We start from the raw sequence: 15,355 nt of genomic DNA on the forward strand, positions 1-15,355 counted from the left end.
GCTAACTAGGACTCTAGTATCTAGATACTAGACTCTAGTATCTAGATACTACATACATACATAAAATCACGCCTCTTTCCCGTAGGGGTAGGCAGAGACCACTTCTTTCCACTTGCTACGATCCTTACATACTTCTTTCTTTTCGTCCACTTTCATTATTCCTTTAATACATGCTCTCCGGTTTAGGGTACTCTTGACCTGGCCTTTTTTCAAGACGTCCCTGATTTAGGTCCCTAGGTCTACCCCTTCCAATACTTTCATTCACACTCGCCTTATACACTTTCCTCGTCAATCGTTCTTCATTCATTCTCTCGACATGTCCAAACCATCTCAGCATACCTTTCTCAATTTTTGTCACAACATCTTCTTTCAGACCACAACATTTCCTTATCTCACTATTTCTTATCCTGTCACTCAGTTTAACTCCTATCATACTTCTCAACGCTCTCATCTCAACTGCATTTATTCTGCTTTCATGTTTCTTCTACCATACCCAACTTTCACTTCCGTACATGAGTGTTGGAACCAACACCCCCTCATGCACAGCCAAACGAGCCTTATTAGACACCTTCTGTCTGTTCATAAAGGAGTGCAAAGCTCCATTCACCATGTTTCCTACATTCACTCTTCTTTCAATATCTTATCTCATACTTTGCATCTCTTGTAAATTTAGAACCCAGATACACAAACTCATTCACCTGTTCAATTTTTTCATCTCCAATCACGATATTGCAGTCTGTCACTACCTTATCTCTTTGAAGCACCATCACTTTCGTCTTCTTTACATTCATCTTCATTCCCTTTCTACCAAAAGCTCCATTCATAGGAGTTACCATCTCTTGCAACTCCTCAGCCGAAGATGCAAGTAATACTTGGTCATCAGCATAGAGAAAACATTTGACGAGTAACTCATTCATTCTCAACCCACTGTCATTCTCTTTTAAACCTGTCAAGCAATTGTTCATGAATAGATTAAACAGCCACGGTGACGCTACATATCCCTGTCTAACACCTTTTTCGATATTAAACCATTCAGTGTATGCCCCGTTTATCCTTACACAAGCACTAGAATCTCTATAAAGATATTGCAATGCTCGTATGAGGACACTGCTCACACCGCTCGCGGACAATGCTGACCACAATTCATTCCTCACCACTCTATCATCTACTACTAGATACTAGACTCTAGTATCTAGATACAAGAGTCCTACTAGTTAGATCCTCAGTGCTTACCTTGCTAGAAAACTAATACACGCTCCTGCCCGTATGTAACAAAATCATTGTACGTGATATCCACTCACTTAAGCCACTTTATACAATATATTTGTGGAATTTTGCAGAATGGCTATTATGTTGGAAGTTGCAGAGATTATTTATGGCCGTTTTCAATAACCTATCTATCCTTAGTTAACTTACTAGAGGTAGACAAATTTTTCCTTTTACGCTTACTTGCATTTCAATAACCTATTGACAGAATTGGACTATATTGGACATAACTATGGATAGATAAGATCTTGTCATTGAACGGTGACAGCAATGTATCCGTAAGTAAAACTAAGGATAGATAGGTTATTGAAAACTGCCGTTAATAAACTTTACCGCTATCTGCCGAAGACGAATTGTTCTTTGTGAGTATTATAAGATATAATAATTAATATATAATTACTGGGCAAATGAGACTTGACATCTTATGTCTCAAGGTGACGACCGCAGTTGTAGTGCCGCTCAGAATTTTTGGGTTTTTCAATAATCCTGAATGGCACTGCATTGTTATGGGCAGAGCGGATCAATTACCATCTGCTGATGCTGCAATAGAAGAAAAATCAAGTTCAAGTAGAAAGTATCTAATATACAAAATTCTCATGTCGCGGTGTTTGTAGTTAAACTTCTTCGAAACGGCTTGACCGATTCTCATGAAATTTTGAGTGCATATTGGATATCCGAGAATCAGACAACATCTATTTTTCATCCCCCTAAATGTTAATTATTTTTTTTTATTTTTATGACATTTTTTTTATAAATTTGTTTGATTATGAGTCAGCATTAAAAATACATACAACTTCAAATTTTCACCCATCTACGATCAACTGTTACTTTTGTATCGCGATTTTAATATCGGCAATACAACGTTTGCTGGGTCAGCGAGTATATTAATATAAATACTTTATAAGTCATACAGTTTTATTTATATTTTTAACAATAGCTAAATGCAATGAATCTCGTTACACAGCCTCTGTAAATCTATGACCATATTTGCATAAAAATAAAAACTTCTATAGGAGTCCTTGACGAATGTTAGTTGTGAGTTCCATTGATAACAGAATTCTCTTTGTTGATCAACGATATGCCCTCTTTGAGCAGTAAACTGAATATATACTCATTGTTTATGACTAGCTAGAAATATAAAAAAATTTAAATCATCACACCATAACTTCAAACTTTGAGAGCCAAAATTAATTTAGGGTAACCTCAATTCGCATGACCGAATGGTTGTAGCGTTAATATTCTAAGGTTGTTATAATGGAAATTTTTCACTTAATATAAGGTAATATAAAAAAGTGAATGACAAGGTTTGTCATTTGATTTTATCTTGACTTTTTGTTTTTTCTTGTGGTTAGATAAGATTTGCTTAATAAAACAAATTGCTGTTATATATAATTGATATAATATAATATATAATAATAATTAATATAAAAACACTAAAATTAAAACGCGGTCCAATTTGACGGGAGACTAATAGACACTAAATTGTTTCAAAACAGTTTCATGGTCTTCATATATTCCGTCTCTTTCTCACACCTAGGGTTTTATGTAAGGATAGTTTTCTCACTTTCACACAGGGATCGTCTATTACTGTAGTATATTAAGTTTATGGTTTTGACCATTGTCATAAATGTCAGTTTTGAATATAGAATAATAGCAAAGTAACGTATTTGTTGAGTTTGCTTCACCTTAAAAAAATACATACTTACATACAAATTAAATATCAAAATTAAAGATCTATTTTGTTAATTTACGAAATTTGTATAAGTTCAATAATTAAAATAATTATTATATTTTTCCCTGTTCTTCTAATGAAATAATGTCATAATTGAACAGTCAAACTAAACGTCAAAATTAATCACATAGAATTATTTATACACAGATATAAAATTAGAAATAAAAAAATAAGCGTCACGAATTCAAATATAAACTATCGCCTATACCAATTTGGATCAAACTGCACAGTCTGCAAATTTTTGAAATCGGTTCAGAAAAATTTGAAGTATATCGCGGACAAACAAAGTGACAATATCGGTGGCCTAATAGCATTGATCTATACCATTTACCACTGGTCTGGCGGCTGTCAAAGTGATTTTGTGCCTGTTTCATATTCGCCATTTTGGCGCTGATGGCCATATATCGAGAGTCTGCGGTATCTACTAAAACTAGTGACGACAACCTCAGCTAAACAAACATCGATAGGAAAAATATTTACAAAAAATTATTGTGTACTTTATTACATTGATTAATGATGTATAAATAACACGGAAAAGTATCAAAATTAATTCCAAATACAATAATACTTCAAAGGACTATACGCTCGCAGCCATTTGTATTATACGTCAAAATTAGTTCACTGGACGCTCGCGAGAGGCGCTTCAAACAGGCTCAAAAAATTTACTGTCAAACAAATGGAACAGCCTGTCAAGTAGTATTTATTGAGGTCAGTGCCTAAAAGGTTGACCAGAGACTGTCACTTCGGAGCCCCCGGTTTGTTCCTCGCAACACACATATGTTTTCGATTTTCGAAATCTATTTACGTTTCCTACGCGTTATACGGTCGGCATCGCTCTTGTGATCACTTACCATCAGGTGATGAGTGTGTATGCTCGTTTGTCGTCCTCCTCCATAAAAATCGAGTATAAAATTATTTTTATGCAAATCATCACAAAAAAATCACTTGAAGGATAGAATTTGGTCTAGGATAAACTAATTGTGTAATAATAAATCTAACTGTAGTAACTGGGTTGATGCATCAAATCTGCGATTATATTTACACAGCACGGACGAGTAAAAAAAGAAGGACTCCGCGCCGTGATATTAGCAAGTGAAGCACCGTTATGCTAGTGTATGTGCGGTTACGGGTGATACTAGTTACACAATTATTTCTTCCTTTAATAATCATGTATGGCCAAATACAAATACTTATATAGTATCGTTTTTACAGTTTTTCACAACGCACGACGGCATTTATAAAATATTTTATTGATGCGCGAACTGATCTGAGACGATGACAATTCTCATAAAGGCCGCCTATCGGCCTGTAGTAGTGTAAGTGTGTGCGTGGGGCTATGTATTTACACGTTAATCGGCTTGTTTTGGTGCTACACTGTTATGCAAGGTGACACGGAGTCCTTTTTTTATACTAGTCCGTGTTACACAGTATAGTGGGTATATTCTTTATTACTTTTTGTGTTTTTGTGTAAATGTATTGTGTTTCGGTCTAAAGGACGCCGTAGCTAGTGAAATTGGGCAAATGAGACTAAACATCTTATATCTCAAGGTGACGAGCGCAATTGTAGAGCCGCTCAGAATTTTTGGGGTTCTTCAAGAAGCACGGAGCAGCACTGCATTTTAATGAGCAGTGCGTATCAATTACCATCAGCTGAACGTTCTGCTCGTCTCGTCTCTTATTTTCATAATGTAAGCCTAATTGAACAAAGTTTATTTGACTTTGACTAGTTTATCGTAAAATCGGGTGTGGCAGGTAACATATACAATGATGATATTTTTTTTAAACCTATAAATAATATATTGCAATCTGTCTAGGACGACATTCATCAATAGGTCATGAATTTATACATATCGGGCTTGTGCGATACTCGTCCATTGACAAGTCCGCTTCATTAAAATCAAGCTACAGTAGAAAATCCTGTGGGTTTTTCCTTTTTAACCTTCTTGTTATGGTAACACTCAGGAGGTGCCCTGCAAGCACCTACATTTGGATGGTGCAAAATTCTTGTATTATAGGCTTTCATTTTGTCAGTTATTTCTTGCTTAACTGTTTTCATGTCAAGGTCATGATGCAATCTGTGGTTTGTGATATACCATGGTGCGTTAACTATCATTCTTAGCATCTTTGACTGAAACCTTTGCAGGATCTCAATGTTTGAGTTTGCCGTCGTGCCCCACAGCTGCAATCCATAAGACATAATGATTATATCGAAGTGTTTTGTTATTTCCTCTTTGTTTTCAATGCAGCCAGTATCCCGAAATGCGGCGGATGTCACGAGATGATCGTAGATCGGTACGTGCTGAAGGTGTCCGACAGGACCTGGCATGCGGGCTGCCTCCGTTGTGTGGAGTGCCGCGCCATGCTCTCAGGGAAGTGCTTCGCGAGGAATAATCAACTATATTGCACTGAGGACTTTTTCAAGTAAGCATCTTCACAAATTATCAATATGAGATGAAATCACTATCACTAGAAGAGAAGAAGGGTTATGAAAAATTTTTGACTTTGACGACCTGATAAATGAACTTGGCATAAAGTTATACTTGAGAATAAACCAAGAATATGCAAAATGGTGACTCTTACTCTGGCAGCACTGTCAATACAATGATAATTCTGAAGTTATACGTCCGAATAAGCCAATCGTTAGCAAAATGTCTATTTGTAAACATTTTGCATATTCTTGGTTTATTCCTAGGTATAAGTTTATGCCAATTTTATTTGTTAGGCCATGAGATTTTGTCAAGATTTGTTGATTTTTAAAAAAAATCTTGGATTTGAAGACAAATAGTAAATTTTTTTTTAACTGCGACTTAACATCTTATGTTTCAACCCCGGTGTATTTATGACGAACATTAATTTAATTATTAATTTATCTTGAAAATGTGATATTTAGTCTCAAATTTCCTTCTAAACAGCCCGTTTTAAGACCGACATCGTCTGATAAAAGTGTGGAAACGCGGCAATACTAACTTCAATAGGCCTAGTCTCCATATAATTTGACAAATATAACATTTAATAAAAACAGTTTAATACATTGATAATTTATACGTCTAGATAAAGTCTCATGCTGTAAGACAACCGATGAAAATCGGCCAGGTCTAATACTTTAGTGTACGTGCATTGCTCAAAATAGTGGTTAACTCTAAGCTCATATTTTTCGACGGTTTTACAGCTAGACGTATAAAATATGATCTAACATATATATATGACTTTCGTTTCGTAGCATTGACCTAGCCCAGGTTTTGATATACCAACACTATCAAGAATATATTGAGAGGCAAGAGTCAAGATGTTTATTTCTTTAAATTTTGCTCTCAATGATTTTTTATTATAATATATAATCTTTTATATATGTCGAGACACTTGGCCCGTGGGGCCCAGAGGCGCGGAGAATGTTCAAAATACTATCTTCGCACCTCAATAAGGCTACTGGAAACCCAAGTGCTGGCAGCTATTTCGGTCAACGGATTAACCTAGCTATCCAACGCGGAAATGCTGCCAGTATTATTGGTTCGCTTCCGCGTAATGATAGTTTTAATTTTATGTAGTCGTAGTATTGTAAATATAGTTAAAAGATTTGTTTTGTTTGAATAATAAATTATCTTTTATATAATATATATAATAACTAATAGTCGATATTAATACAATTTTTGTGCTGCAAAAGAGGGCGACTATACTGCCCCATAAAAATATACCATAGCACATAATAATATGAAAATAACGAAACTAGTCGCGCCGTACTTACGTCAGTTAATTGTCCAATTTTTTAAACGGGTATGCTGCAGAACTAAGTCTATTAGCCAATCCTTCAATATGGGGCCCCATTGTCATTTGGAATCCAGAGTAATGGCAAGAAATATAGCAGATTCCACGGGTTTTATCACCTCTCCGTTTAACAAAACACTCGTATTTGTTACTTGTTGTTTTCTTGCTATTTAACATTAGATTATTAGCGCTAAACCAGTACACGATATCTGATAGAATATAGTTTACTTCCAGTACGTTCCAGTCGCCCTTCGAGGACTTTACTACCCTAATAACTATCTGTCCGTCAACCTATGTGCGCTGCCTACTGCTTTTTCGGTTTATATTGTTCGCAATGATTATGGCTATGCCGGTGACTTTGGTGTGACCGAACGCTTTACTATAAATTTAAGTTATTTGTCACGTTGATAATGTTGTTGTGAATGCGGCTGTTGTCCCAGGCGGTTCGGCACGAAGTGTGCTGGCTGCGGCCAGGGAATCCCTCCCACTCAGGTGGTGCGCAGAGCCCAGTCCCACGTGTACCATCTGAGGTGCTTCGCCTGTGCTGCCTGCGCAAGGACCCTCAATACCGGCGACGAGTTCTACCTCATGGAGGACGGGAAGTTGGTGTGCAAGCCGGACTACGAAGCCGCCAGAGCTAAAGGTTTGATTAAATCTTGGATCATTTATACATCTAGATATCTGTGAAAACGGCAAAAAAGAATTGAGGTTAACAGTCAACCTCTATTTTGAGAAATGTACATAAAGTGACATACAAATTGCGAGTGTTAGACGTAGCTTGTCACGCACACTATAATAATAAACCTGGTCTGTTTTCATCTGTTATCTAGCAGCTAGAGGCTCTATCTAGTCATATAAATTATGTAACGATTAAATATACTCGTATTGCTGACTATTGAATAAAACAATGCCCTTATCCTTACATAATTTTATACTGTAACAACTGTTAGTCTGTTTAACTTCACATTTTGATAAAATATAGTATAAGACGATTTGTTATGTTTTAAAGTGATAACCCCCACTTCTGGGATGAATACACAAATAAAATTTTATGATCGATGCGGGACTCGAACCCACGACTTCTCGTGTTCCGTGCGAGTGCTCTCCCAACTGAGTTAAACGTTCGAGTAATCCTATCGTCATAAAATCTTGTTTGCTTTGTTCAACTCTCAGGCTGTGGCTTCATCTACAGGATCTACTTTACAGTTGATAACCTGTTCAACCCCAATATTTGCATATTAGTAAATTGACTTGAGCCGTCGCTTTTGCTAATCTAAAAAATTTGTTATATTTTCAAAGTGAAAACCCTCACTCCTGGGATTAATACACAAATATAATTTAAAAACAAAATTTTATGAACTAACTAACTCGAACGGTTAGCTCAGTTTGGAGAGCACTCGAACGGAACGCGCGATGTCGTGGGTTCGAGTCCCTCATCGTTCATAAAATTTTGTTTTCAAATTTTATCTATGTAGTATTGAATCAAAGGCAATATACTAACGTATAGATTAACAAGGCGTGTGAGGGAGACGAACATCTCTAACGGAAATACATCAAGATAGAAAAGTAAAGCGAATTCATAGTTTCTGTAACCAATTTTCATTGACGTCGTAGACATTCAGCCATGCTTTACATTAGGTCCTTACCCCTTTATTCATAATAGTCTGCTAACTTAAAGCATTGTTAATTCTCACTCTGTCTTCTTCTATTGACCTAAGTCAGAATGAGAAAAAACACTCCTAAGCGGCTGTTTAAGTAGGGGTTAGTATTTTGAATGTCTAACGCATATAAAGAAGAATCCAAAATTGTTCATTCATTCAGGTCATCTATATAATATACACTATATGTTCTTAGCACTCATCTCTGACACCTACTATATACCACTGGACTGGTGGCTGTCAGAGTACTTTTGTGCCTGTTTGATATTCGCCATTTTGGCGCTGTTGGCCATGTAGCGAGAGTCTGCGGTACTAAAATTTGTGTTGACAACCTTAGCATACATCAATAAATGGTGGGAAACTATTAACAAAAATAATTGTGCTCTTTATTAAGTTGATTCTTGAAGCATAAATAACAAGGAAAACAAACGAAATTAATTCAAAATGCAAAAATACTTCAGAGTATTGTACTTTCCTTCGCAACCATTTGTATTATACGTCAAAATTAGTTCTCTGGACGCTCGCGAGTAGCGCTTAAAATAGGCACAAAAAATTTGCTGTCAAACATATGGAACAGCCTGTCCAGTGGTATTTATACAGGTCAGTGGTTTTACGTCTATAGTACAGACCAGGGGTCTCCAAACATTGAAACCTTAGGGCCAAATATGATTTAATTTTCTGTAAATAAAACCGAGTAATTATTATTTATCATTGTATGTTTTCTTTAACATTATGTAGTAAGAACATTATGACACTGGCTATCGTAGGCCAGATTTATGACACTGATATTCGGCTTAAAAACTGCGCAAAAAAAGAATGCTGGGAAATTCTTGCGCCGCTTCTTCTCTCTCAGAGCGCCATTTGTTTCCGAAGCGGTAGTAATATCTAGTATATTAGAAATGACACCAAAAATAATTCTAAAGGAATCAATTTTGAGAAAGTAAATGACTTTTATGCGTTTTAAGGTGGGCTGGATTTGACCCGCAGGCCGTAACTTGGAAACCCCTTTTATAGACTGTCTGTACCAATCTATGACCTGCCAGTGAAAAATTTTGATCAAAACAGTACAGTGGATTCGGAGATAAGCCGGATTAGTTATAATTAGGTATAAGTCCGTGTGTACAGTTAAGAAACGGTGTTATTTTTACAATAATTTACATGAACAGGTGATGGATCGATTGACGGCGACGCGGCCAGTAAGCGACCTCGCACAACCATCACAGCAAAGCAACTAGAAACCCTCAAAAGTGCATACAGCAGTAGTCCCAAGCCAGCGAGGCACGTGAGGGAACAGCTGGCACAGGACACTGGCCTCGATATGCGAGTGGTGCAAGTTTGGTTTCAAAACAGGTGAGTCTCACAGAAGCAAAATCAATTATGTGTGTTTTATGAAACCGCGATACAAGTGAAACTTTTTGAAGTTAAAACTTCTTTAGCATCGATGTGATTTAAAAGTCGATCAAACGAAAAAGCGACAGTAAGAAACGACAGACACATAAATTCATAAGATTTAACGTGGGAGAAAATGAGATAGGAAGTGAGATAGGATAATAATTGCTCGGATTTTTAAGAAGGTACAAGACTTGAACAAAAAAAAACTAATAGGACATCTGGATTCGAACCGGGGTCTTCTACTTTCCGGATCACCCAATGTCCCATCTGAGCTATTATAGTCTTGTATATAGTGGCGAAATTTACCTTTGTATTCATATGTTATTACAGCTGTTTCTCATTAAAACACGTATAAAACTACATTTTTAAAAATTGAAACCTAGCTAACTTGATTTCTCGCCCCCGAAACTACCTGTTTACTAAATTTCATTAAAATCGTAGTTGCCGTTTCCGAGATTCAGAATTGCTCGTTTAAAGATATAAGATACGATATGGATTTGAAAATTAAGGTACACATATTGTACACAGGTTGACATATTGTATTACAGATTCAGTATCGAGTGACAGTTCACATAAAATCTGGATTCAAAATAATCTTACATATCGACAAGTTTATATATTCGATATAGAGCTGATGATAGAGATGGTAAAGTTGAAAGAAAATAAAAAATAAAGTTGTTCTCAACAGCAATTATTTATTTGGCAATTCATAACTTAAAAAAAGAACTTAAAATTAAAATTGCATTTCAAATAAGGAAGATTAATTAAATGTTATTTCAAGTATTTCTCATTTGATTTCCCTTCTGTGAAAATAACGAAGAAATTAGATACATTTTAAAATTTTATTACTAAATAGAAAAAATGTGTTGCAAGCCGTGAAAAAATACTTTAAGCGTTTTTTAATGAGGCAATTGTGATGTCAAAGATGCTCCTCGCTCTGTTCGCCCTGTTATACGGATAAAATGTACGCCAATTTAAAAAGTAAAATAAAATGGGCATATCTGAACAAGTGGCAATTAATCATTCGGCGAACCAATTCGGAAAAACCAACAAACAGAAAGGAATCCACCAAGCCCTTAGATTTCCACCATTTTCGGCCACTTCAGAATTCTTTGGGCAGTGTCAGATTAATTTCAACGATCCAAATCATCTACCAAAACTATCTGTCGCGTTTTTTTAATCAGATATCCTAAAATAGAAACTACTTTTGGTTTTTTAAGCGTAGTTCTTTTATTCCTCATATTTTAGTGTCATTAATCAGGTAAACTATAAGATTTAGGTGCTTTTTACTGTTATATTATAATAAATAGTATTTTTTTTAAGTAGCTATGCCCGCGCGCATTTGAGGTTCTTGTCAGACACTGAAATATCGTAAAGAACGTTTGTTAGCTATGAATGACAGACAGCCTAAGAACCACTTATCGACAAACGGGTTAATAATCTATATAAATGAATATATATAGAATATATATATATAAATGAATTGCTGTTCGTTAGTCTCGCTAAAACTCGAGAACGGCTGGACCGATTTGGCTAATTTTGGTCTTGAATTATTTGTGGAAGTCCAGGGAAGGTTTAAAAGGTGAATAAATATGAAAGTGTTCGGAATCAAATAAAAACAACAATTTTGTTTTTCCTTTGATGTGCCCCCGTCGTCCGATATTTGTTTTGTATGGACATATTTTCTATGAGAGAATTTATTGACGCACGGTTGACAGTTCTGCTGTGAAACAATTTCATTACAACCACAGGGTGCATATTTTACGAAATAATTCTTGATGATATGAAATATTATTGACAAATTAATAAAAAACATTATTTTATTTATTATATACAGAACAACGTCTGTCGGGTCAACTAGTAATAAAATATAATCAATCTAAATGTAAACTCCTAAAAAAGCACTAAAAATATTCATAAAAATGTTCATAAAATGAAAAGTACTGGGCCAAACTATATAAAATTTTGGGGACCAAATGGCAAACATTTCACATCAAACTACAGAAGAATCACGTAAATCGGATCATAAATCTCAGCGTAATCGGTGTACATTCATAAAAAAATACCAATCGGTTTGAAAACCTCTTCCTTTTCGAAGTCTTTATTTTTTATGAAAATAAGGAACGAGACGAGCAGGACGTTCTGATGGTAATTGATACGCCCTGCCCATTACGATGCAGTGCCGCTCAGCCTTTTTGAAACTCCCCAAAATTTCTAAGCGCTCAACTGCGCTTGTCACCTTGAGACATAAGATGTTAAGTGTCATTTGCCCAGTAATGTCACTACCTATCGCGCCCTTCAGACCAAAATACAGTAGTGTTTACACATTACTGCTTCACGGCAGAAATAGGCGCCGTTGTGGTACAGATAATCTATCCGGCTTCCTGTGCAAAGGAGCCTCCCACTGGTTTATTCGGTTAAAAATTGCCACAACAACAGGATCATGTATATATCACCTACACGATGACAAAAAGTAATCGAGTAAAATGGCTCTCATACATTAAATAGCTTCTGTAACAATTAAATGTACTTATATCTAGTTTGAAAAAAAACCAGAGTTTTCATATAAAATGCGAAATAAATTTTTCGCAACATATTATTTAGAGTTAAGTAAGTATTTGTTTCAGCAACCAGAAAATCAATTTACAAGATCGTTATGCTGTTCCGTTTTTGATTTTTTGTAACAAATCAATTTTCACAGAAACAATCAGATTTAACACGAACGCATTTCATTGGATGCTAATGATGTAGTATTAAATATAAATAAATAAATAAAATAAGCCTGTATTGCTGTTACTAATAATAACATTTTTTTTAAATATATATCCTTAACTAATTGCCTACGATTTTTTAACAGTTTGTCCTTCGACAAAGGCCTCCTCCAAAGACTTCCATCTTTCTCTCTCTCTCGCCATTCTCATCCATTCTGGGCCAGCCACTCTCTTAAGGTCATCCACCCATCCTTTTATTTGTCGCCCTTTGCTTCTTTTGCATTCTCGTGATATAGTATTTAATATATTTATATGTAAATAAAATTAATATTTATTATTATTTTTTGCTAGTATTTCCTTGAATATATCTTGTATGTTGCATTGTCTATGTATTAAAAATTCGTAAATCAATAAAATAAAAATAAATAAATTAAAAGGCTTCATATTTGTAATTTCATTCCGTGATTCTGAAAGTTCAGACTGATATGATTTGCATGTCAAAAAATCGAGGTTCTTCCCATTGCACATGAATTTATTATTAGTAGCGTCCGTTAAATAATGACTTGTGTACGCTAAAATTTTGATACCTTCTATACATCTTAATATATATAAATTACGTGACACGTTGTTTGTCCGCGATTGACTCCTAAACTAATGAACAGATTTTAATGGGGATTACTTCATGGAGTGCAGTTTGGTCCAACTTGAGAGATAGGATAGTTTTTATTTCGATTTGGGACCCATAATTATTTTTATTTTCAATATTTGTTTTGTATGGACATATTCTCTATGAGAGAATTCAGTGACGCACGGTTTGACAGTTCCGCTGTGAAACAATTTCATTATAACAACAGGGAGCATTTTTTACGAAATAATTCTTGATATTTTGAAATATTATTGGCAAATTCCTATAAAACAGTATTTTTATTATCTACAGAACAACGTCTGTCTGGGCAGCTAGTTATATATAAGGTATTACACCTATGTATTGACTTATTACGATATCTCTGGAATCATAAGGCGTAGAACTTGAAATTTGGTAGGAATATTCCTTTCGCCGAGTAGAGGTTAGCTAAGGTTTTACGAAATTCCACCCGCAAGTTTTTTTTTTTATTATAAACAGAACAACGTCTGTCGGATCAGCTAGTTATATATATCATACATTTGTGTTGATAATGTAGCTTTCTCTAGATCGGAAATTAAGATTGACATACATTTTTTTGAGTTGATCCAAAAAAATATACAAAAATTCCAACATGTTTCTTCCTACCATCGTCTAGGTATTTGACTAGGAAATTGACTTGAGATGTCACTCTTGTAAATGTTTTTAAAGTGATAGCTCTCACTTCTAGGATTAATACACAAATAAAATTTAAAAACAAAATTTTATGAACGATGCGCGACTCGAACCCATAACCTCTCGCGTTCCGTGCGAGTGCTCTGCTACTGAGCTAACCGTTCGAGCGACGTAGCGTCATAAAATCTTGTATTGTTATGTGTATGTAATAACGATTGCAACAGTCTTTTGTTAAACATACTCTATGTAATGTACTCTAGGAATAGAGTATAGTTTGTGTTCTCTGTGTTTTTTCTCGGTCGAATGGTTTTAGTCACGGCAACGGTCACGCTCTGCCCTTTGGCCGCGCCTCGTAAAACTGCGCCCGCGTTTTATCACAATGCTTAACTTTTATCAGTATTTCCATTTACTCTTTGATTTGATTTATGATTGTTATAAATAATTATGACTCGTTTTGTTGGTTGAATGTTAACTAAACTTATTATGTAGGTCATATCTTTTGACATTTTCTGGATTTAACTATTGAGGCTAGATTTTGACTAATGACATATGTATTGATTTCTAAGTATATTATATATGTTACTAGCTGACCCGACAGACGTTGTTCTGTGCATAATAAAAAAATACTGTTTTTTTATGTATTTGTCAATAATATTTCATAACACCAAGAATTATTTTGTAAAATATGCTCCATGTCAATGACGTTCTATATTATGTATAGAACGTCATTGCTCCCTGTTGGTAACTGTAATGTAATTATTTCACAGCAGAACTGTCAAATCGTGCGTCAGTAAATTCTCTCATAGAAAATATGTCCATACAAAACAAATATTGGAATTAAAAATAGTTATGGGTCACAAATCGAAATAAAAACTATCCTATCTCTCAAGTAGGACTAAACTGCATTCCATGAAGTAATCCCCATTAGAATCCGTTCATTAGTTTAGGAGTCAATCGCGGACAAACAACGTGTCACGTAATTTATATATATTAAGATGTGCAGTTTTGTCTTCTCTGAAATCATTTAAAAAGCATAGATAAGTGTTGAGACCTCCCGCATGATTTCTGGAAAGCATTTAGTGTGTGGTGCTAAATTGGTGTTGAAATTTGAATCTAAGCGGTCTGGGTATTAGCAATTTTCAGATGAGGCACAAATTTTATAATTAGTTATAAATCTAGTACCTTCCGCTGTGGATTCTAGACAGCTAGACAAAAAGTAATATTTTTTATATTAAATATCTATACAGTTTTGAAAAAAAAATCGTTTATACTGCTAAGCTCGTTAAAATCTACTTATTTATTACCCAGTTAGGCCAGAAATTCTGTAAAAAATAGAAATATATTTATATTTTATGACGCACTATAACACTTATAGGCATTTATTTTTAAGTCTCACTAATAAATAAAAAAATAATTCTATTTGAAGTGACTACCTTGTGCGGGATTGATTTAGATTTACGCACTGTGTCCATAGAAAAATTATACTCTACTTATATCTCTAGAGATTTCTTAAGCGAATCAATGGTGGAGTGTCAAT

At 35.0% G+C, this 15,355-nt stretch overlaps 1 protein-coding gene across 4 annotated transcripts in view; it reads left to right on the forward strand.

Annotated features, from left to right (window-relative positions):
• LOC126968961 (LIM/homeobox protein Lhx3) overlaps positions 1-15,355 on the forward strand; it is an 86,973-nt gene that overhangs the window by 62,713 nt on the left and 8,905 nt on the right. For 3 of the 4 annotated variants that reach the window (XM_050814209.1, XM_050814213.1, XM_050814211.1), the window contains exons 2-4: positions 5,245-5,419; positions 7,195-7,403; positions 9,585-9,768. In XM_050814209.1, coding sequence (XP_050670166.1) covers positions 5,245-5,419; positions 7,195-7,403; positions 9,585-9,768 — 568 coding nt within the window. The remainder of the gene's footprint in view (positions 1-5,244; positions 5,420-7,194; positions 7,404-9,584; positions 9,769-15,355) is intronic. The other variant, XM_050814212.1, reaches the window with a different exon arrangement.

Source organism: Leptidea sinapis, chromosome 17 (assembly GCF_905404315.1).
Source record: "Leptidea sinapis chromosome 17, ilLepSina1.1, whole genome shotgun sequence".
Classification (NCBI taxonomy): domain Eukaryota; kingdom Metazoa; phylum Arthropoda; class Insecta; order Lepidoptera; family Pieridae; genus Leptidea; species Leptidea sinapis.